This window comes from Macrobrachium rosenbergii, chromosome 1, assembly GCF_040412425.1.
Source record: "Macrobrachium rosenbergii isolate ZJJX-2024 chromosome 1, ASM4041242v1, whole genome shotgun sequence".
Classification (NCBI taxonomy): domain Eukaryota; kingdom Metazoa; phylum Arthropoda; class Malacostraca; order Decapoda; family Palaemonidae; genus Macrobrachium; species Macrobrachium rosenbergii.
Genome location: NC_089741.1, coordinates 16,396,599 through 16,419,322, shown reverse-complemented (window position 1 = coordinate 16,419,322; position 22,724 = coordinate 16,396,599). Strand labels below are relative to the sequence as shown.

Here is a 22,724-nt window from a genome sequence, read left to right as displayed (position 1 = left end):
TCCGAGGTTACGACGCTTTTCAAATATATTCATCAGAAATTATTTCCCGGCTTACGACGCATGTTCCGGGGTTACGACGCATCGTACGCCGATCCGACGAAAGAAATATGGCCCCAAAACGGCAGAATAATCATAATTTGAAGGTTTTTTTGATGTAAAACTCAATAATAATGCAGTTTACATCGTTTTCAATGCACCCAGAGCATTAAAAGTAAGGTTTTCTTATGATTTTTGACGATTTTCGACGATTTTCCGGCTTACGACGATTTTTGGGTTACGACGCGGCGCAAGAACGGAACCCCCGTCGTAAACCGGGGACCGCCTGTATAGAGCTGTTACTGCATTCAAGTATCAATGATTTTATAATTTCTGAGGAATCTTTATGACTGAAAGTTGAATGAAATCAAGCAAACAAACATGATAAGGCTTTAAGGCTCCACTCCCTTTCCAGAGGTGCCAGATGCCACATTATTAAGCAATACATGTCCAATGATTTAAGAAAACTGTTACTTAATATTTGTTGCCATGTACATAAGCTTGTTCACATAAAGGCAAGACTCTTACTGTCATACTACTGAGAATGACCGCCTATATCTGGTGACTAATGCTGTATTAGACATATTTTGACTGAAAGAGGAAAAATTCCCACTTCTTTTTATATAGATAGTAACATTGGCTTGAATTTAGCTGACTACTGTTATGTAAAGAAAACATAAAATTTAATAGATTTTTGCCCCATAATATAGTAGATAAGATAATATAGCAATAAAATACTGTACAGTACTACATTTTTATGAACTGTCAGTCTACCATAAGTTCTGAACTGGTGTTTATTCAATTAGAAAGAGCATGAAATGGAAAACGAGTAAAGAGTTTTGCTGGCTCTAAAAATCAAAGTTGAAAATATCAATGAACCTAATCCACATACTGTAATGAGTGGCTTTCCTTTTTGGATCTGACCACTATTCTAGAAAACAAAACCAATTACTGAATATTTATCTGCCTACAAATGTGATTACATTTCCAAAAATAAACTACTGAGTAGGCACTTACTTTGTTAAATACCCAAATTTCACCATTAGCTGTAGGTTTAGGAACTCCATGGCCATTATAATGAAAAAGTACCCTTTCCTCTTTTGCATTTCGTCGCAGAGACATGCACAGTTTCTTCACTTCCTCAACAGTTGGGTCCAAAGATTGCTTGTAACGAGCCCTTGGTTGCCATCTCTCATAAGCTTTCTGTAAGCTATTCCCTATTGCTTCAATTGCCTTTGAAGGGGGCATAGACAAGGGATCTGAAATAAAAAAAAAATATAAATATAAGAATTTTTAATACATTCAGGGGCCCTTTTTAAGCAAATAAGTCAAAATTAAGGATGAAATTGCCCTTTAAAATAAAAATGTTGACAATTTTCCAGTTCACTGTGGTGAATCTTTGCAGTGCAATGAAAAAAGCTTATTTGCCAGCTGTGGCAAGACTAAACTTGAACCTAAATCTCCTATGTGAGACATTAATACCAAGAGAGAGTGCACTACATCAATCTTGAAAATAATGTCCTTCTTTCATTCCACCTGCTTGGCTAGGTGAAAGACAGTAAAAATCAACCAGTAAGGAAAAATGGTATAAAAATGACATTTTTTTAATAAAATAAAGTTTTATATATACTTACCCAGTAATTACATAGATATTAGTTTCTTTTAACCGGCAGCTTAAAATTTTGAAATTGCATGTCACGCTAGTTTGTTTTGGTCATGGCGACGTGCCCCACCCACTTTTGAGTGGAAGAAGAGGTACAACATAGCAAAGAGCTTCAATTTGTTTGTGCCCTTATGTCCAAGTGAGGGGAGGTGGGTGGGCTCCAATCATGTAATTTCCAAGGGCTAACAAAGAAAACCATGATGCCCTTCCCCAGGGTGCAGTACCACACAAAATAACCACAGCAAATCAACTTACCATAACCACCAAAAAACACCAATACACAACCAAGAGACTGGAGGGTACTCCAAATACATAGTACTCCTAGGCTCCCCAAAAAACTTGACACCCTAAGCAAGGCAAAGAGATTAAAGAAAGGACATTGCTTTCTACGTCTCCTCCCCCAACACCATGCCAGCTGCGTAAAACGGACCCAAGGTACTGCACTGATCGTAAGTAGTTTCAATATCCCTAAAGTAATGAGATGCAAACACCGACTTGCACTTCCAAAACGTCGATTGGACAACCGACATGGGGGATGGATAAATTGCACTTAAACGCCAAAGACGTAGTGACCGCTCTTATCTCATGGGCTTTTACCTTGCAAGAGGAGAGAGAGTCTTCGGTCACCATGGAGTGTGCTCCTGAAATCAAGTTCCTGAGAAAGTATGCCAGGGCATTCTCAGACAAGGGTCGAGAAGGATATTTCACAAAACAACAAAGGTTCCTTGATGTACCACAAATAGTCTTCGTTCTGTGAAGATAAAACTTAAGGGCCTTTACTGGACAGACAGCTCTTTCTTCTTCTTCAGGTGGGCCTACTATCTCGGACAACCTCTTGATCGTAAAAGAACGAGGCCATGAATTCCATGGCAATTTGTTCTTGTCTAAAAAGTGTAAGGAAAAGGAGCAAACTGTATTCGCGAAAAAATCCAATATTTTTGTCAAAAGCATGGATTTCACTGGATCTTTTGGCAGTGGCCAAGGCGACCAGAAAAAGTTTTCCTGGTAAGATCCCATAAAGAGATAGACTGCATGGGTTCAAAATGTGAACTGGCTAGCCATTTAAGTACCACGTCTAGATTCCAGGACAGCAAAGGTTTTTCCTTAAGCTTTGTGGTATCAAAGGACTTAATAAGGTCGGGCAAATCCTGGTTAGATGATAAGTCCATCCCTTTATGGTGGAAAACTGAGCTAAGCATTGCCCTGCAGCCTTAAATGGTAGAGGTGGAAAGTCTTTTAGTGGAGCATAGGAACAGAAGAAAGTCCCCTATTTCTGTTACAGAGGTATTACAAGAGGACACATTTCGTCTGCACCAAGACCTGAAGATGGACCACTTAGCCTGGTAGACATTATCTGATGACTGTCTTCTGCACTTCGCAGTCGCATCTGCAGCTGCTCTTGAAAAGCCCTTTTTTCGGAGCAGTCGCCTAACAGTTTGAATCCTGTTAGGGCCAGAGAAGATAGGTTTTGGTGGAACCGTCAGAAGTGAGGTTGCCTGAGAAGTTGTTGCTTCTGTGACAGCAGTCTCAGGAAGTCCGCAAGAAGTTCCATCAGATCCGGGAACCACTCCTTCGCTGGCCAGACGGAGCCTATCAAAATCATGGACAGGTTTTGATGAGACCAGAATTTGTTGGTGACTTGTCTCATTCAACTGAATAGGAGAAAGGCATACTGTACATATCTTTGCCCGACCAGTCCTGCAACATTGAGTCAGTCGCCCATGCTAAGGGATCTGGGACTGGTGAGCAGAAGAGAGGAAGTCGGTGATTCCTGGAGGACGCGAACAAATCTATCATGGGTATCCCCCAGAGCTTCCACAGATCCAGACAAACCAACGGGTCTAATGTCCATTCCGTGGGAAGGATCTGTTTCTGACGGCTCAATTCGTCCGCCAGAACGTTGAGTCTCCCCTGGATAAACCGTGCTATCACTTGTGTTGTTGTGGTGTAACCAGAGAAGAAGACCCCTTGCCGCTTCATACAGGGAGAAAGAGTGAGTTCCCCTGTTTCTTGATGTACGCCAGTGCCGTTGTGCTGTCTGAATGCACTGCTACTGTCTTCCCGTGAACTTCTGAAGCAAAGCACTGTAGGCCCAGAAATATAGCCTCTAACTCCTTTACACTGATGTGCCAGTTTTGCTGTTCTTGAGACCAGGTACATGACACTTCTTTTAACCCCAAACCCCAACCTACGTTTGACGTGTCTGAAAAGAGCTCTAGGCTGGGGTTCAGAGGTAGAAGAGATTTCCCTTCTGATAGCCTCTTCCTGGAACTCCACCAACAAAGATCCTCCTTGATTTCTACCGTTCTCAGGAACACAAACGAGTCTGGGAACTTTTTCTTTTTCCAGTTGGCTCTGAGGAAGAATTGCAGTGGTCCCAGGTGTAGCTGAGGGAGCTTCCATAAAGAAAGTCAAAGCATGAGAGGAGGGAGTAGCTGGCAAAAAGAAGCTTGGGGAGGTCGCTAGCAGGAACCTCAATAATGCAGAGTACCCTGAAGAAGGAGCATCTCGATCTGGAGCAACCTCTTCTTTAGAAGAAACAGGAGAAAGCGATAAGTCCATCGTCGTCTGAGCTGTAGGAGGAGCTTTCTGATGCAAACTTAGAATATTATCTAGTTTGCTCTGAATCGGGTCAACCGAAGGAGGAACACTCTCTGAGACGATACTACAATGACGTGGTGGAGGAGCAGGTGCCAACCGGCGCTCAGGGAGCACTGTAGAGACGGGAGCCAATGACGAAACTTGATGGCGAAAGGGTGCCAGTGGGTGCTCATCTGTAAAAGGGAGCTTGGGCGCTTCGATGCTAGTTGCTGGCGGCTCGGGCGCTTATTGTAGAGGTGAAGGTGCTGGGTGCACAACTCCTGATGAAGGAGTTCCCTTAAGCAATGAAGAATGTCTACACGCCACAAGGTGTTTCGGTACCAATTTATGATCGTCATCTGATGTAGCAGAAGAGAATCGCTCCAGGTTATCCCAGTGGCTGACAAGGGACACGCTGAACCCCTGCCTTTTTTACACCAACGGCCTTTGGTTGCGGTCTGGGATTCATCAACAGACTGAACCGAGGGGGCGAATGCTCAGGGCAGACCCCACTGACATCCCTTACGCTACCAGTTTGACTCCTCCCAGGTGCTGGGGTGAATGTCAGGGACCTTGGCCTAAGAGAATCGACTGGCCGAACAGCCACCTCCTCCACTACCACTGCACTTGCACTGGGTGCCACGGGGGCCTCTGACTCACTTTTATCCATTAACACTTTCATGGATGATGCTAATTTAGCAATTGATTGCACAATTAACTCAAAGCGAGCGTCAATTTTCGACTCCAAACTGATGATGGTGTTGGGATCGGAAATGTGAGAGCCGGGTAAAGGAGAGGATTGCACAGGTGGAGGAGATGGAACGGGACCATAAGAAATTACAGGTGCAATTGCATCCGATTTAGCGGATGAATCCTGGCTAGCTAAGGCTTTACTAGATTCCCTAGCAATAGCCTTCCTCTTCTTATCTCTAGCTAGTTTCTTAAGATGTGAATCTAAAGTCTTCCACTTCTTTAAATCCCAGTCACTTCATTCCTCACATTGTAAATCCACTGAACAGGTTTGTTCCCTATATTGAACACAAACAGTGTAAGAGTCATAGGATTCTTTAGTAAGTCTAGTATTGCAGCCCTTGCTACAGTACCTAATACTAGAACTCCTATACTTGCCACACGCTAAGTTGGCGGTGATGCCCTGCCCCTTTGTAAGAGAAGGTGGTGACTGGAATACAGCAAATATTCGTGTGGCTATTCATTTGAGTGTGTTCAATGTGCTTGCAAGTACTAAATCAAGTTGTTTTTCCTGTAGCAGTCAATTATAGTCTTTAAAGAAAAGAAAAAAGTATGTCAAATTATTAACACCTCTAATTACTTTGAGAATATTATGATTACATTATAATTCAAATAGTCAAAGTCAAGGATTTTACACGTTTTCGAATGTAGTCTGATTCATTTATCTTCAATCTCCAGTAAATACATAAAAGATAGGTCAAAATCACGTCAATCATTCAAGTCATTTAAATATGGAGATGCTATATAAAATGAATATACAGTAGTAGTCTCAGTGTCCAAATAACACGTTTAATGCTTAAAAAACATGCGTCTTATGTAGGGGGGCAAAATGATCACTAAAATAGCCGGTGAATTGAAACTGGAGGGAATTTCAAACGCAGTAGTTAACCGAGATAACCTAGAATAAAAAGAAACAGCTGGCAGCAGTAACCATTCCGAGATATACATACACTGAAGTATACAGGAGGAGTGTCTTGACTTTAATAATGGAGGATTTCTTGAGACACCAAACGTATTGAACAGATAATGAGCCAGATGAGAATCGTGAGCAGCATAATCAGGAATGCGAAGACGGTATTTTAAAAAGGACTGCTGCTGCAACGGGAATATCCGTCCACTCCATTCAGCGAATAAAGCAACAACACAAGCGTGCAGAAATGTACTCCCCACCCCCTAGGACCAGAACATCACCTGTAATGGGAGCTTTGGATAATTTTGATAAGGATTGTGTACGCCGGGAGATAATGGCTTTCTACGAAAGAGGCGAAATGCCAGCAATCGAGAAATTACTAGAAAAGGTGAAGGAGCCACCTGTGAATTTTCCTGATACTTATACGTCCCTTCTCAAGCTTGTTAAGGAAATTGGGTTACGCTATAAAAAGGTTGAAAGTGGCAGGAAGTTGTTAATGGAAAGGAATGATATTGTTCTTGCAAGAAATAAATATCTAAGACTTATTGATGAAAACAGAAAATCTGACACTCCAAGGCCAGAAATATACGTGGATGAAACATGGGTCAATCAAAGAGTGTATGAACAATTGTTGGACATTACCTGATGGAATTGTTGGTCCAAGAGTGAAAATGGGAAAGGGAGCTAGGTTTATCATAGTGCATGCTGGGGGAGAAATGGATTCGTACCCGGAGGGTTGCTAATTTTTCTATCAAAAAGTGGTAATAAGGGCGATTACCATCACAGTATGAATCATACATGCTTCCTATCATGGTTTCAAACACATCTACTGGCAAACATTCCAGCTCGGTCTGTCAATGTCTCAGATAATTCTTCATATCATTCCAAATTATCAAACAAAGCACCTGTCAGCAGTTCAAAGAAAGCAGCAATTGTCTCCTGGTTAACCAAACACAATATAGCTCATGACCCTTCTTTTACCAAATGCGAACTTCTTGATGTGGTAAAGCAGCACAAGTATCTACAGGAGTATGACATTGACAAAATCGCTCGAGATGCTGGCCATAAGATACTTAGACGTCCTCCTTATCATTGCGAATTCAACCCCACAGAAGTGATTTGGGCACAAATAAAAAATGAGGTTAAGAAATGCAATTCAAATCAAAATCAGACTTTGACAAATGTTGAACATATGACTAAACGTGCACTAGACAGAGTAACAGCAGAGGATTGGAGGTCATATATGCATCACACAAGAGAAGTGGAGGATATTTATAGAAGTGATATAGCATGTGACCATCTAACTGAAAAATTTATTATAAACATTACCAGTGACAGTGAGGAGTCAAAAAGCCATGATTGAAGTAATTGCTGTACTTAAATGAAATGTTTAAAGTACCAATGACGAATGAATTTGTTATTTTGAGGTATTGTTTGATGTATCCAATGATGAATCAATTTGTTTTCTTTTGTTCAGTCACTTAAATGTTTGACGTATCAAGATATATATTTATTTTACCTAATAATATGTTTACATATAATTGCAGCAAGTTTCCGATCTAAAAGGATCGTTAGACTGAGTTATAACACACCGAAACTTACAGCAAAATATAAAGATGGCAACACTGACTTACTCAGTCAAATTGTCTACGATGAGCAAGCTGTCAGAATCAGCTGATCACAGAGTGGCTGTTCATCTGGACATTTTACCTCCCCACTGCCATCATGCATATTTTATGGTGTCTTATGATTCATATAATCATATAGCATATTTATAGGTATGCAATCAGCAAATTTATAGGTATGCAATCAACAGTATATAAGTTATTACGAAACATGGCTTGTATTATTTGTTTTTATTCAATCCATATGTAACATAATGCCCTGAAATAGCAACTTGTTTACATTCGACAATAATTTTGTTTCTTCGGCTTTGATTTCCTGTAACATATATAAATTCTTTTTTCCTACTCTGAATGACATTTTGATTCAATGAAAGAATTTCTAACTCTAGTTCTCCAATAATTAACATTTCACACAGGAAATGGACAGAGGATTATATCATATCAAAATATTTTCTATGAAAATGCAGATAAGGACTCAAACTAATGAAGTGGGCGGGCCATCACTGCCAACTTAGCATGTGGCAAGTATAGCGTCAGACATCCTGGAAAATTATAAAGGCAAGTCCAAAAAATGGGCAAAAAGTCGTAAACCAATGATCAAAAGTCGCCTAACACTATCTAAATTGTGCCGAAAGGCTACGAAAATAAATACTTCACCAATCATAGATAAAACAAACAACCAGTACAGTACAAATTTCAAAATTCAAGCTGCTGCCAACCAATCCTTCAATCACAGCCAGCAGAAACAAATTGAAGTTCTTTGTTATGTTGCACCTCTTCTTCCACCCGAAAGTGGGTGGAGACCATCGCCATAACCAAAACAAACTAGCGTGACCCGCATTTTCAAAATTTTAAGCAGCTGGTTAAAAGAAACTAATAGCTTTGTAATTACTGGGTAAGTTACTTATATAAAATCAAGTTCTATATCTATGAAATATAATTTGTACATTTTCTCTATTTTCTGAAAACTGTGGATACTAGATGAACTACAAACCACACAAATAAAATGTTTATCAAGTTGGTAATCAGTAACAAAGAACTTGAATTTATATAACCTATATACTGGTTCTTTATTAGAATGTCTACAATACACAAGTAAGCACCCTATTTCATCCACTTGTGCATTCGTTACTTTTAGATTTCTCTTTGTCAAAGACCTAGATGACAACCTTTAAACTGCTACGAACCAGTTAGCTATTCCCCATAAGCATTCCACAGTAAGGCAAGGCGGCTTACTAGTTAGCATTCAAAGCTCACTGAAAAAATTTAAGTTGAAATTTACTGGCATGCCCCCCGGAACACATTGAAGCAAAGTGCACTCCAGGGCCTATGAACTACATCAAGGTGCCAACCCAAGGCCTATGAAGATGCAAAAATGAAAGTGATAAAAAATAACTAAGGTAAACTGACATCTTAAAGACCCAGACACCAAAAGACAAAGTTACAGACTAATACTGTAGTGCTCTAACCTTGTGAACATTTATTTCAATGAGTAACTGCTCCAAGACAGCATCGTACTGCTATAGATCTCAGAGGCAAAAAAGGCAGTGTGGAGAGCCAAGCTTCCTAAACACCAACAGCATAATATAACCCAATCTCCCTGATGCAAAACCTTTGTTAACTACTTGATGGTTCTTACCATTCTCAGGGCAGCTGCCAGCAAAAACCCTACATTTCAATATCTTTGTTTAGTCAACTCCTGGTACAGAAACACTGTGCCTGAAGATCAGGTACTGAGGGAAATCCTTCAGCAGTTCACTACAAAGGGATTTCCCTCAGCAGTTCACTACAAAGGTTATCAGACTTGGGTAAACATTACTGTTCAGACTAATAAAAAGCTATTAGCCTCAATTTGATATTCAATGAAAATACTATAAACGCAGTTCTGCCATGAAAATATAGGTGAAGACATACCCTTCTAACCATGGCAAGTATGAATTACAGCATCTACCATCCCTTCAAAAGGAACTAGATGAGGAAAACCATAATATGAGTTCAAGGCTAAAAGACAAGAACAGACCAACATTAGAATTTCTTCATGTATTCTATAATTCATTTCAGCTCCATAAATGCCTACATCCCTGCAGTGACAGAACTTTTTTTCGTCCAAATACTGTCATGTCTTGGTGCATATCTAGGGAGAAGCAAAATCTTCCACTCATCTTATCATCTTCAGGGTCAACTTACCTAGGCCCTTTAACATAAACCCTTCTTACCATGAGCAAATACACCTGAATTATGGAGTTGCATAGATAATGTTGATACATATCCTGCTACTGACATCGTCCTGAAAAGCCATGATGCTACAAAAAAAAAAAATAAAGGATACTTCAAATTCATATATCACTTATTCTTTGCACAAGATCAACATACAGTTATATGTATGAAGTGAGATTCCAAGTCACTGTCTGACTTGTGTCTTATAAGTTCTGGACAAGAGGAACCAATTAACAAATGTGTTGACTTACTTATCAAAAAAGTTACTGGCTACACAAAACCATATTTCCCTTGGCTGAAATATGGCAACACTTGATTATTAACAGCACCAAGCAGAATAAGACAAATTGCTTAAATTAAACATATAAGTTGAATGCCCTTACTTTGTGAATGAAATCCAATGAGACACTGGATTGAAACAGTGTTCTTCAAGGCATTTTTCTCACATATTTATGGAGAAAATGTCTCAGTTCCTTGGTCTGGAAGATAATGCCTATTCTAGATATATTGACAAGGTTCTCACTTGAAAAGGAATATTCTTCTTTTTCTTACTCTGTCATGGAAATTTGTTAATTCTTTCCCGTGAGAGTCACTGACCTGTAAATCAAATCAGAATAAGAGGAAACAGCTGGAAAACCAGAGTGTCATGTATCATCTCATCCTGGAATTTGGCACACTTGCTATCAAGTCTGGTAGTAGTTCATAAGAGGTCAGCTGACAACCCATATCTGGTACTGTATCCTAACTTGGTTAGCCTTGCAGTTTTCTGACCTTGTTGGCAGATGCAAAAACAAGAGGGTAGTCTTCAAGATGAAGCTCTAGAATGATGCCCATTCTCCTAGTTCCTCCATAATCTCTCAAGAATTAATGTCAGTTCCCATTCTGGGGATCTTGCTGCTACTCCTGTAAAATCCCCCTTAAAGTGTATGAGATATTCAGGTTCTGCTTAGTTTGCACTATTGAATCCTCCTGTTCTAATGGATTACAGTAAGCTGACTGATTACCTTTGCCAACACTGTGAATTTCCTCTCTGCCTAAGGGACACAAGAAGTGAATAAATATAACAAAGGAAACCAGAGGGACCTTATTTCTTTCTCTGCTCCTAGTAAATGTCAACTGTTGAAGACCTGCACAGCACTGCTAATTTACTGCTCCAGCCTACAAAATGTCTTTGCCATCTAACATCAAAACAACTTCAGCCAGGAATGACTGATTGATCAAAAACAGGATGATCCTGGAATCTTAAATGCAAAGATAATCAGCAAAGACTACTAAGTAGCTCTGCCAAAAAGACCTATTCCTGCTACTCTGTCTCAGGGAAACAAGCCTTAGCTTTTTTTTTTTGCCACACAATTTCTAAAAGCAAAGATATAATCTGTCATTTCTGAAGATTAATAGTAAAGGTTACTCACAATAGTGAGTACAGTATTCAGCCATTGACACACACTGGCTCAATAACTATCTCAACAACCTATAAATAACTGTAACTAGTAATTTATGTCTTATATAAGACATAGGCTATCACTGTGTACTGACTGAACTTCTGGTGACTGTTCTAATTCAAACCAACACACAGCAGTGCACCATGAATGTGAATTTCTTCAATTTAATTCATCAAAGACTTCATAAATATTCAACTTAGTTTAACTTCTACCACTTTTACTCACTTTACCATTCATCTTTTGAGCTAGCCTAATGTACTTGATACACAAAACCTTCTGACCAATTTATTTTTCTAATATTCTCATTCCAATGTCTGGTTAAATGGCTAACAATTATCAATGATACGAAATCTTTGATTTTCATTAATTCTGAGACCATACCCTAACCATTAGTTGAGTACAGTCCTTTTTTTAATTTTAAAATAAATAACTTTAGCATCTAAAATTCAGCATCTTCAACTTCAGTCTAAAAAAATCTTACCTGTCCATGCTTCCAGACGTGCACAAGGCTGAATCTTCACAATGTCAGGTGGATCCACAGGGATGTTGAGGCACAGAACCAAAGCCACACTCACTGTTTTCATCTATTGGATATATGAAAAAAATAAAGAAACTGAAAAAATAAATTCAACTGCTAGTCATAAGATGTAAAATTCTTGTATAATAAATGCACTAAAGCTTAGTACGACTGAACCGGAGGTAAGCACAGCTTAATCAAATGCTGCATATTCCAGAGATATTTCTGTTATTAAACTTGATTACAATCAATTCACTTGATCAAGGGCACATAACAATTCAATGGAAAAAGCTACTCACTGGATAGTCATTTAACAGCTACATCTTTCATTGTATAAGCATTTTTAGATTATGTCTGGCTAATTAAATATACTTTCATGAAATTTAACCACCTCCTCTACCTACATTACAAGTCAAGGTTCTTTCATCCTCATCTTGGAGGAATAGCTTTCTTATAATTACCAATCACCTTACAAAAAATATTTAAGATCCATTTGGATATTAACTTTTACATCTTGATTACCAGATTCATATTTTCCGTATCAAACCCTTTTAGAATACTATTCTCACATATGACATTACCTAACCTCACTGGCAGTATGTTCAAATTCATCTATAGAAGTCTATGTCTATCATCTGCAATCTTAATAATAGACATTGAAAAACTACAACTTTCTCCAATGATTAGAGGACAAAGGGAAGAAAAACAGTATGATGGCAGAAGGTAGAGGGATCCCTCTAGCAACAGGAAATTACCTGTACCAATGATTCAAAAATATTTTTCATCTGTTCAACCACTGAACTAAAAACTGCATTTCTGATTGTTAAGAATATGATATTTTAATGATAAAATAAGGTTTGTTCATACTTACCTGGCAGATATATATATAGCTGTATTCTCCGAAGGTCCGACAGAATTTCAAATTTCGCGGCACACGCAGTGGCCGGTCAGGTGGTTAGTACCCATTCCCGCCGCTGGGAGGCGGGTATCAGGAACCATTCCCATTTTCCATTCAGATTTTCATAGTGCCGTTGTCTCCTGAGGGGAGGTGGGTGGGCACTACGAATATATATATCTGCCAGGTAAGTATGAACAAACCTTATTTTATCATTAAAATATCATTTTGTTCATGAAACTTACCCGTCAGATATATATATAGCTGAATCACACCATTGGAGGTGGGCAGAGACAGCATAGGATTGAGAAACAAAACAATGTAGATGATTACACATCTTGGTTCCTTACCTTTTAGCATAGCTGACTTCGTGATTACTGTCACCCAAGTCTGCGTCTGCTTTACTGGAGTTTCCAACGAGGTAGAGACCTATATGGTTGGAGAGTTCCAGACGATCTGTCAACGGGGACGTGACCACTATGTGCCCAGATCGTAGCCCTCAAGAAGGAAGCAAAGAGACAAAAATAACCACCTGACCTACCAAACATCGTGACTAGTTAAAAACTAAGGAAAGGGAAGACTGCCCCCACAGTCTACCCACAACCATAAAAACACAACCAAAAAATTTTAAAAACTATTCCTAACCATACATTAAAGGATAGGATGGGTACTGCCTCCTTCTCCCAAGATCGTACCAGCCGAAACGTAAGGTCCCAATGAACAGCAAGACTCATACACTGTTCTTACGTCCTTTAGGTAATGAGAGGCGAACACAGAATGACTCCTCCAAAAGGTGGCATTCATAATATCGTTCAGAGCCATGTTCTTTTGAAAGGCTACTGACGTTGCAACAGCCCAACCTCATGCGCTTTAACTTTCAAAAGTTCAAGTCACTCTCCTGACAACTCTTATGCGCTTCTTGAATGGTGGACCTCAAGAAGAAAGCCAGCGCATTTCTTTGACATGGGGACGTCAGGTCTTCTCACCGAGCACCATAACCTGTCTGCAAGACCTCTCGACTCTTTAGTCTTGTTCAATTAGAATTTAAGAGCCCGAACAGGGCAAAGCAGTCTTTCTGGTTCCTGGCCCAGAATACCCGCCAAACCTTTCAATTCAAAGGACTTCGGCCAGGGGTGAGACGGGTTCTCATTCTTGGCAAGAAAAGACGGTTGGAGAGAACACACTGCATCGTCTCCTTTAAAACCAACTGACTTAGATATCGCATGAATCTCACTGATTCTCTTTGCAGTAGCTGTGAGCCACTAAAAATAAAGTCTTCTTTGTTAAGTTCCTCAAAGAAGCAGCATGAAGGGGTTCAAAAGGGCTTTGCATCAGGAACTTAAGAACCACGTCCAAGTTCCAAGATGGAACCAAAACTGAGGTACCTTAGTCGTCTCGAACGACCTAATGAGGTCATGGAGGTCCGTATTGTTGGCGATATCTAATCCTCTGTGTCGAAAGACCGCCGACAACATACTCTTATACCCCTTAATAGTAGAGACTGCCAGCTTCGAACTTCCCTAAGGAAAAGAAGGAAGTCTGCAATCTGGCTCACAGTGGTCGAGGAAGAGAAATCCTCTGGCGAGTACACCACTGTCGAAATACGGCCCACTTCGATTGATAAACTGCGATCGAGGATGTTCTTCTGGCTCTCGCGATCGCTCTTGCCACCTGCTTCGAAAAACCTCTCGCTCTCGCCAGCATTTCGATAGTCTGAACGCAGTCAGACCGAGAGCGGAGAGGTTTTGATGGTATCGTTCGAAGTGGGGCTGTCTGAGTAGATCTGGACGAAGAGGTAACACCCTTGGAAAGTCTACCAGCAGCGACATTACCTCCGAAACCACTCTTGTAAGGCCAATACGGAGCGATCAGAGTCATCCTCGTATCTTGCGACGACGCTAACTTCCTGACCACTTCTCCCAGGATCTTGAAGGGAGGGAAAGCGTAAAGGTCCAGACGAGACCAGTCCCAAAGAAGGGCGTCTATTGACACTGCTCCTGGATCCAGGACAGGAGAGCAGTAAAGCGGAAGCCTGTTGTTCTTTGACGTTGCAAACAGGTCCACTAAGGGACGACCCCATAAACCCCACAGTTTTTGGCACACTTCCTGGTTCAGAGTCCACTCTGTCGGGAGCAGTTGATGACGACGACTTAGCAGGTCCGCTCTCACGTTCTGAACGCCTGCTACGAACCTCGTCAAGATCGTAACGTTCCTGGAACTCGCCCACAACAGGATCTCTTTCGCAAGAACGAACAACAGGGAACGAGAATGAGTGCCTCCCTGTTTTTTCAGGTAAGATAGAGCAGTGGTATTGTCCGCGTTCACCTGGACTGTGCGACCGGACACTTGATCTTGGAAGAATCGAAGGGCCAGAAAAATCGCCCTAATTCTTTCATATTGATATGCCAGGCCACCTGTTCCCCTCTCCAGATGCCTGACACTTCTCTCTTGCCCAGTGTTGCTCCCCACCCCGACATTGACGCGTGGGAGAACAACACTAGGTCGGGTTCGGAAGGCTGAGAGACACGCCCTCTGAAAGCCTCGAGGGATCCAACCACCACCTGAGATGCTCCTTCACTTCGAGGGAAAGTTTGAGAGACAACTCGAGATTTTCCTTGTCTTCCCAGTTGTCTTGCAGGAAGAACTGAAGAGGCCTGAGATGTAGTCTCCCTAGGAAAACAAACTTTTCCAGTGAGGAAATGGTCCCCAGCAGACTCATCCACTCCCTCACCGAACAGGTTTCTTTCCCTAGGAAGGCCAGGACTTTTTCGTAGCACAGCTGTTGACGTTCCGGGGACGGAAAAGCCCGAAAAGCCACTGAGTCCATCTGAATCCCCAGATACACGATGGACTGCGTTGGGGTCAGGTGTGACTTTTCGAAGTTGACCAGCAGGCCGAGTTCCTTCGTCAGGTTTAAAGTTGCTTGAAGATCCTCCAGACACCTCTCCCTCGATGACGCTCGAATCAGCCAGTCGTCCAAGTAGAGCGACACACGTACGCCTGCCAGATGCAGCCACCTTGCTACATTCCGCATGATGACGGTGAAAATCATGGGAGCTGTGGACAGGCCAAAGCAAAGAGCTCTGAATTGATACACCTTTCCCCTCAAGACGAACCTCAGGAACTTCCTTGACTGAGGATGTATCGGTACGTGGAAGTACGCGCGTCTTGAAGGTCGAGGGATACCATCCAATCCCCAGGTCTTAAGGCTCCTAGAACAGACTGCGCCCGTTTCCATCTTGAAAGTTTCTTTTCGCACGAAGCGGTTCAGGCTGCTGACATCCAGCACAGGTCTCCAACTTCCCGACTGCTTCGGGACCAGGAACAGCCTGTTGTAGAAGCCCGGGAATTCAGGTCTCACGACCTGTTCTATTGCTCTCTTGACGAGCATTTGCTGCAGCAGGTCGTATAGGATCTCTTGTTTTCTTGGACCGTCATTTACGGAGAGGTCCAAGGGCGAAAGGCTCAAGGGAGGGGGAGAAAGGAAAGGGATCTTGTATCCTTTCTCTAAAACCGAAAGGGACCAACTGTCTGCCCCTCTCACTTTCCAGACTTCGGAAAACGCAAGAAGCCTGGCACCCACCGGTATCTGGAGGAGAATCACATCACTTCTTGCCCCTACCTCTAGCAAGGGCTTTACCTCTCGAGAGGTTCTTTCCTCGAGAAGAAGGCTTCGAGGATGCTCCGGCACGAAAGGGCTTCTTCATCTTGGGAGAAAGTTGCCGGTTTGACGTCGTCGAGGTCACAGGAACCGCAGGGCGCTTCGATGACTGAGCCAACAGGTCCTGTGTGGTCTTCTCTTGCAAGCTTGCAGCGATGTCCTTTACCAACGAAGCCGGGAAAAGATGATTGGAAAGGGGAGCAAACAACAGTTCTCCTTTCTGTGCCAAGGAGACGGACTTCGTAGCGAAGCCGCAGAATAGAGACCTCTTCTTGAGCACTCCTGTTGCAAAGTGCGAGGCCAATTCGTCAGAACCATCTCGGACCGCCTTGTCCATACAAGACAAGACGCTCAAAAGGTCCGACAAGGAGATCGAGTCCTGACTCCGAGACTTAATGTCCAAAGCTCCAAGACACCAGTCAAGGAAGTTGAAGACTTCTAACGTCTTGAAAAGGCCCTTCAAAAGATGGTCCATCTCCGTAAGAGTCCAGGGAATCTTGGCCGTCGACAGATGAGCCCTCCTACTCGAATCAACGAGCGAGGCGAAGTCTCCCTTAGATGAGGAAGGAAGACGTAAGCCTAAGTCTTCTCGGTCTCATACCACATCGCCGCTTTTCCCGAGAGTCTTGAAGGGGAAGGGCGAAAGAAGACTTTCCTTGAGCCTTGCGGGAGTCCATCCACAAATGGACTTTCTTGAAGGCCCGCTTAGTGGAGAGCGATTTAGTCATTTTCAGGAATCCCGGGCTTTCCTAGACTTAGAAGAAGTCAGTTGAGAAGGAGGGAGAGAGGAACTGCCGGCAGAAACTTGTCAGAAAACAATTCCTTCAACAGCTTGACGAGGATCTGGTAGTCCGGCGACGAGGACTGATCCTTCAACTCATCTTCAGACTCCGAGACCCTGAGTCTATCTCCAACATCGGGCGGGGAAGAGCAGAGAGAAGTTGGAGAGGAAACACGCCGCAGGGACCTCTGCTTGGAAGAGGAACTGGCGTGCAAAGCAGCTGGAGAACCAGGAACCCCACGAGCCGACAGCAACGGCAGGTGGAGCGTCTTGAAGGGAGTCAAAAAACGTCCATCGGGGCGTCACGTCTGGCAGCATGACGAGCTTCTTGAGCGTCCAGCCGGGCGTCACGTCTGGCAGCATGACGAACGTCATAAGCCTGGCGAGCGTCATCAACAAAATGGAGAACATGACGTCTAGAACGAGAAGGAGGGAGGGCGTCCTGGGGTGACGCGTCAAGACGATCCTCCCCAACACCCTCTGGGGACGAGTCTAGGATTCCTTCCACGACGAGCGGGCGAAGCAGACGAAGGTGACGAACGAGGAGCAGGAGAAGGAGACCGCCTAGATCTCTTCACTGGAAGTCTAACATCCTTCCGACGAGGACGGGACCTGGACTCTCTCTCTGCAATGAACGAGGAGAGTTGCTGCTGCATGGAGGCAATAAGGGTCCTCGTTGGTGACGCCTCTCTCTCTGGAGAATCACGGAACCTAGAGGCAGAAGGACGAGGGGGCGTCCTAATCCTCTTCTCTTGATGAGGGAGAGCTCTTGGGCGCTCAAAAACGTCTTCTTGGGATGACGTCCGGTACTTCTTTTGCGGGGGAAACGCATCCACAAACTCTGGCGAGGAGCACAGAGTAGGAGAGAGAGGACGTGAAGCGTCCTCCTCCCTAAAGCTTCTCTTAAGAGGCGAGAGTCTATCTGACGGTTCCAACCCCTGCGTGGGGAGGGCGTGTCAGAAGGCGAAGCAGTCCTTCAGGACCCGAACACGAGATCGAGCCTGGGCAGCCTGGGAAACGTCTTCAGGACCTGCCGAAGGGACGCCAGACCGGTGGGGGTTCCCCGTCACCCTCCTTCGGCTTTCGACATGCTCTCTCCCTGAGTCCTGGGAGTCCAGCAGAGGTCCAGGCCTAGAGGCATGATGGGGCCGGTCTGACGCCCCCTCCACTGCACTGGGGGCACTAGTCACTTCACAACACTTATCTTGGAGAGCTGACACTTTAGATTCTAAAGCACGAATCGATTCCATCATAGCGGAAAGCATATTAGTCTCCACTGGCACGATCTCAGGGGCAGGAGACAAAACCACAGGGTTAGGATCTAAAGGTACAGGGGAGTTAGGGCCGACATCAACACTTCCGCAAAGAGAAGCACTCCTGGAGGAAGACCTCCTCAGTCGATCACGCTCCAACTTCCTCACATATTTATCATACGCTCTCCATTCATTTTCAGACAAAGAAGCACATTCATCACACCTATCATTCAACATGCATATATGCTTCCTACAGTTAGAACAAATAGTGTGAGGGTCAACCGCAGCTTTCGGCAACCTCACCTTACATTCAGACATCACACACGCACGGTAACTAGCAGAGCTAGACCCAGACATAATGATAATCTAAATCAAAACCCAAAGAAAAGTCAAAAAAGCGTATGCCGATCTACCGATCCAAAGTCAAAATACCAAAAGACAATGAGATACTCAGTAATCTAGAAAAAAGCAAATCCTATGACGGAGGTGCAGACAACAGTTGTTGACAACACCGGCGACAGAGAAAATCTGAATGGAAAATGGGAATGGTTCCTGATACCCGCCTCCCAGCGGCGGGAATGGGTACTAACCACCTGACCGGCCACTGCGTGTGCCGCGAAATTTGAAATTCTGTCGGACCTTCGGAGAATACAGCTATATATATATCTGACGGGTAAGTTTCATGAACAAAATGTAGATTTTGAGTTTTGTGCATACTGTCAATATATGAATATAGGTTGGTTTACATAAAATCAAGTGACCAATATCAAGACATCATCTCATGGGCATTACTTGGGACACAAATGACATGGGATACCTTGTGACCAGTGTTTACTGTGAGGTGAGTGAAATGCCTCTAGCACAATGATGACTGATTTCTTGGCGGAATTCATGGCACCTTTACAGAATATGGATGCTAGCACTGTCATGTAGTGAATATCAGCTGAAGGAACAAGTATTATGCAATCTTAGGTGTTCCTCATTCAACAAATCCTAAGATAGGTGGCCAAGCAGAAAATCTAATCATAACAACTTAAACCAAAACTAACATTGTTGAGGAAAAGGAAGTTACCACTCTGTACAGCTTCTTATCCGGAAGATAACAGTACAAGAGAACAGGTTTTGACGTAGGGAAAACCTATTTTTGGTAGCCGCTGTGAGTCCTCAAAGGAGTTACTCTCTCAAAGTCCCCTCAGGGATCCATAGGACAGACCAACCAACTGCAAAGAATTCTCTTATAGTTCGTCTCTGCCAGAGTAGTACTTGTTGGCCCAAAGTTAGAATATCCTACAACAACTGCCTTGGCTCTCTACGTCCCTCTCTCACAGACAACAGCATATGTCGGCCATCTTCCTCATTAGCCTACATGCCAGGTCTTTGTAAGATAAATGTTCATCCCAGTCCCATGCCTTTTCGTAAGAAAAAGTGGGTGGGTCTGAGGACTCACAGCAGCTACCAAAAATACGTTTTTCCTAGCATTGAAAATTGAAGTAACATATGGGAAACACTATGATCATTTAATTCCTCATCAATACCAAACTGAACAGTACCAATGATTGTAAGCAGAAGATAGATAATTTCTTCTTAATTTAAAGCGAGGAGCAAGCTATTATTATGATATTTACTTGTTAATGTAAGAAAGATCTGAAATTTTCCAAGAATGCTCTTTTTAATATCCACTCTACTATTTTGTGAGGTCATGCTGGAACACTTAGGGTCATGCACAGTTCATTTCCCTAACTGTCTTTCACAAAGTTTGATACCATGTCTCTTGTTGTCTTTCTCATTTTTTAGCCAATAAAAACTTTTCTCCAGCTGACATATTTTCAGACTTCTTCCAACTTTCCTTTCTTGCTGGTATTCAGTAGGGTGCTGCCAGTTGTGCCTAAAGCACAATACCATAAGTAGGAACAAACAAACCTTGTAGAACTTAATCATGACACCTCATTAAAAACATAATTCAACTTTGATTAGTTTACATTTGTTACGACCTATTTTAGCTGATCCAGATTGGCATCACTGTTATTTTTACTTTAATACCAACATCTAAGCAACCACACTGATAGAGTAATTTGAACTTTCATAGCATGCAAGACCATTTAAAAAAAAATTATGGTAAGCAATGCCTGAGGCAGGTTGGAGTTCAGGGGCTACCTCGCTAGTTGGACTTGGCATACTTGGTTAGGTTAGGAAGGAGGGCATCTTCGCATTTCATTTGAAGGTTTACAGTGCTCTAAGTGAGCTTATGGGTTGGGAACATCCTTAGAAGGAGAACCAACACCCAAGCCAGGTAGGACCTGACATCCTAGGCTAGGTTAGATTTGGATGTGTCTCTGCATTTCCCACTATAACTTTGGGTGTTCTAAGGCAGGTTACGGGGAGCTCCCCTCCCAGGTATGTATAACCTAGCAACCTGGGTAACTTCATGTTGTGATTTACTGCTTTTTTGATAGTACATACTTATGACACTGGAACAGGATTTTGGGTCACGAAAGAAAAACTTAAAATTATGAAAATGTACCATTTTGCGTTATCCTTCCAGACCCATACCCGCTATGTTCAACCAACTTAACCACTGAGTACGTAAACAGGTCAATGGGTTTGCATTTCTTGTTATGACATAGGCCTACAGCCTGGATTTGGCTGTAAATCACACTGACCAATTTATTGACCCTGTCCCAGTGTTCAACAAACTAACCTAAAGCTTACAGATGGAGGTCAATGGGTGTAACTTTCTAAACCTCATGGCCTGGCTTCAGCTTCAACTTCTTTTGGTTTACTTATAAGTATATCAAAGATATATTCCATCCTAACCTACTGCTGGACTGTACAATTGGAACTTCAGAAGTTCAAGCAAAGGTGCAACACATTACTACCATGAAACAATTCTCTCTGTAATTTACTTACATTTTCATCTATTTACCTATTTGTTGATCTATTTTTTCTTTTCTAATAACTGACCACTTCTTTCTGCATTTTCTATTACCTTCCACTACCGCTTTCAACTAAACACCATAATCCTTGAAGTTTAAATTTCAAGTCAATGGCCACTGAGGGCTTGTTCCATATTAAAAGGATTCATATTCTGAACAATAATAATAATAAAATAATGATAATAATAAACACAGGCCTATTCCTCAGATCACTCTCCTGTTTAGCTAAAAACCCATAGTCCTTAAGGCATAACCTGGGCTATGTCTACATAGACACAGCCTATGACTGGCCAGGTTTAAACTCCTTGCAACCTATCCATCATGTATTCTACGTGTTACCAACTTGATTCGTAAGAACTTGCCTACTTTAACAATTATCCTAGCATAAGCTACTACATACCTTGAGTAAAACTGATGAGTACTGCTATGGGCTGGTTCCCACCCGTTGGCGATTGTAATATTTACTACCTTTTGTGTTTTTGTTCAAGTCTATGCCTTTTGTTTGTATTTACGATATTTACAGTCTTTTTTTTATGCTTTTACATTTATCCCCAAGGAGCTGGCACTAAACACGGTGCCCATTTTGCATGTAAAATGATAGTTACCTAATCATTTTTTCAGAACCAGACTTGTCTGCATTCATGAAAGATACAAATCACTGGATAGCCTAGCCTGGTAGCTTAAGCTTAGCATACATGGCCATATAAGCATAGCTAACCTGGTTCTAGAATATGGGAAATGCTTGCATGCTTAACCCAGGATACTCATTGACCTAAATTTGATAAATTAATCTGTCACTCCTTAGTCTATGCCTAAACTTATGGTAACCTAACCTCGGATAGCCTCGCAGGGAATCCTAGTTTAGGGGTCCAAATTCACTGCATTACATAAAGTCAAGATCAGCACACACTTTTATCAAATATCTGTTGAATCATGCAGAGATTATAAAAAAAAAGGGAATAAAGGGGAACGTAAACACACAAAAACATGTCTTAGGGGATAACTGACCCTAGGATTTTGAGAAAATCGCAAACCTCTGTTTCTGTGAGCAGATAAACTGCTCAATTTTTTCATATTTATCAAAAATTGGCTGCTGAAGAGCAAGAGTCCATGCCAGGTTCCTACCTGGTTCCTGGTCCCTAAGCGCTCACTCCACAAACACAGTTGCAGGCACAGTGGAACTATGTAGGGGCTCTGCATTGGGTATGACTTCATAAATTGGTTTTTCCTATAGTATTTTGGTTGCTCATTAAGAATTTACCATTATTTTCTTGTTGGTATACTGTAATTTGTATGCTGCCCATCCTGGAATGCTATCGTGCATGAGCAGTGATACAGGGAAGCTTTTGGTAAAATGTGGGGGCAAGCACAGAGGGCGATGATCTAGAGCTGACGGTCCGACCGACAGTGCTACTCTTTATGTGTGGACGCTCATCCATCGAACAGTTGTGGGAGAACTGA

At 42.3% G+C, this 22,724-nt stretch overlaps 1 protein-coding gene across 2 annotated transcripts in view; it reads right to left on the bottom strand.

The window, feature by feature from the left end:
* raptor (regulatory associated protein of MTOR complex 1) overlaps window positions 1–22,724 on the bottom strand; it is a 109,272-nt gene that overhangs the window by 85,488 nt on the left and 1,060 nt on the right. For both annotated transcript variants that reach the window (XM_067094793.1, XM_067095668.1), the window contains exons 2-3: window positions 11,705–11,807; window positions 1,054–1,295 (exon numbers count right to left, since the gene is read on the bottom strand). In XM_067094793.1, coding sequence (XP_066950894.1) covers window positions 1,054–1,295; window positions 11,705–11,807 — 345 coding nt within the window. The remainder of the gene's footprint in view (window positions 1–1,053; window positions 1,296–11,704; window positions 11,808–22,724) is intronic.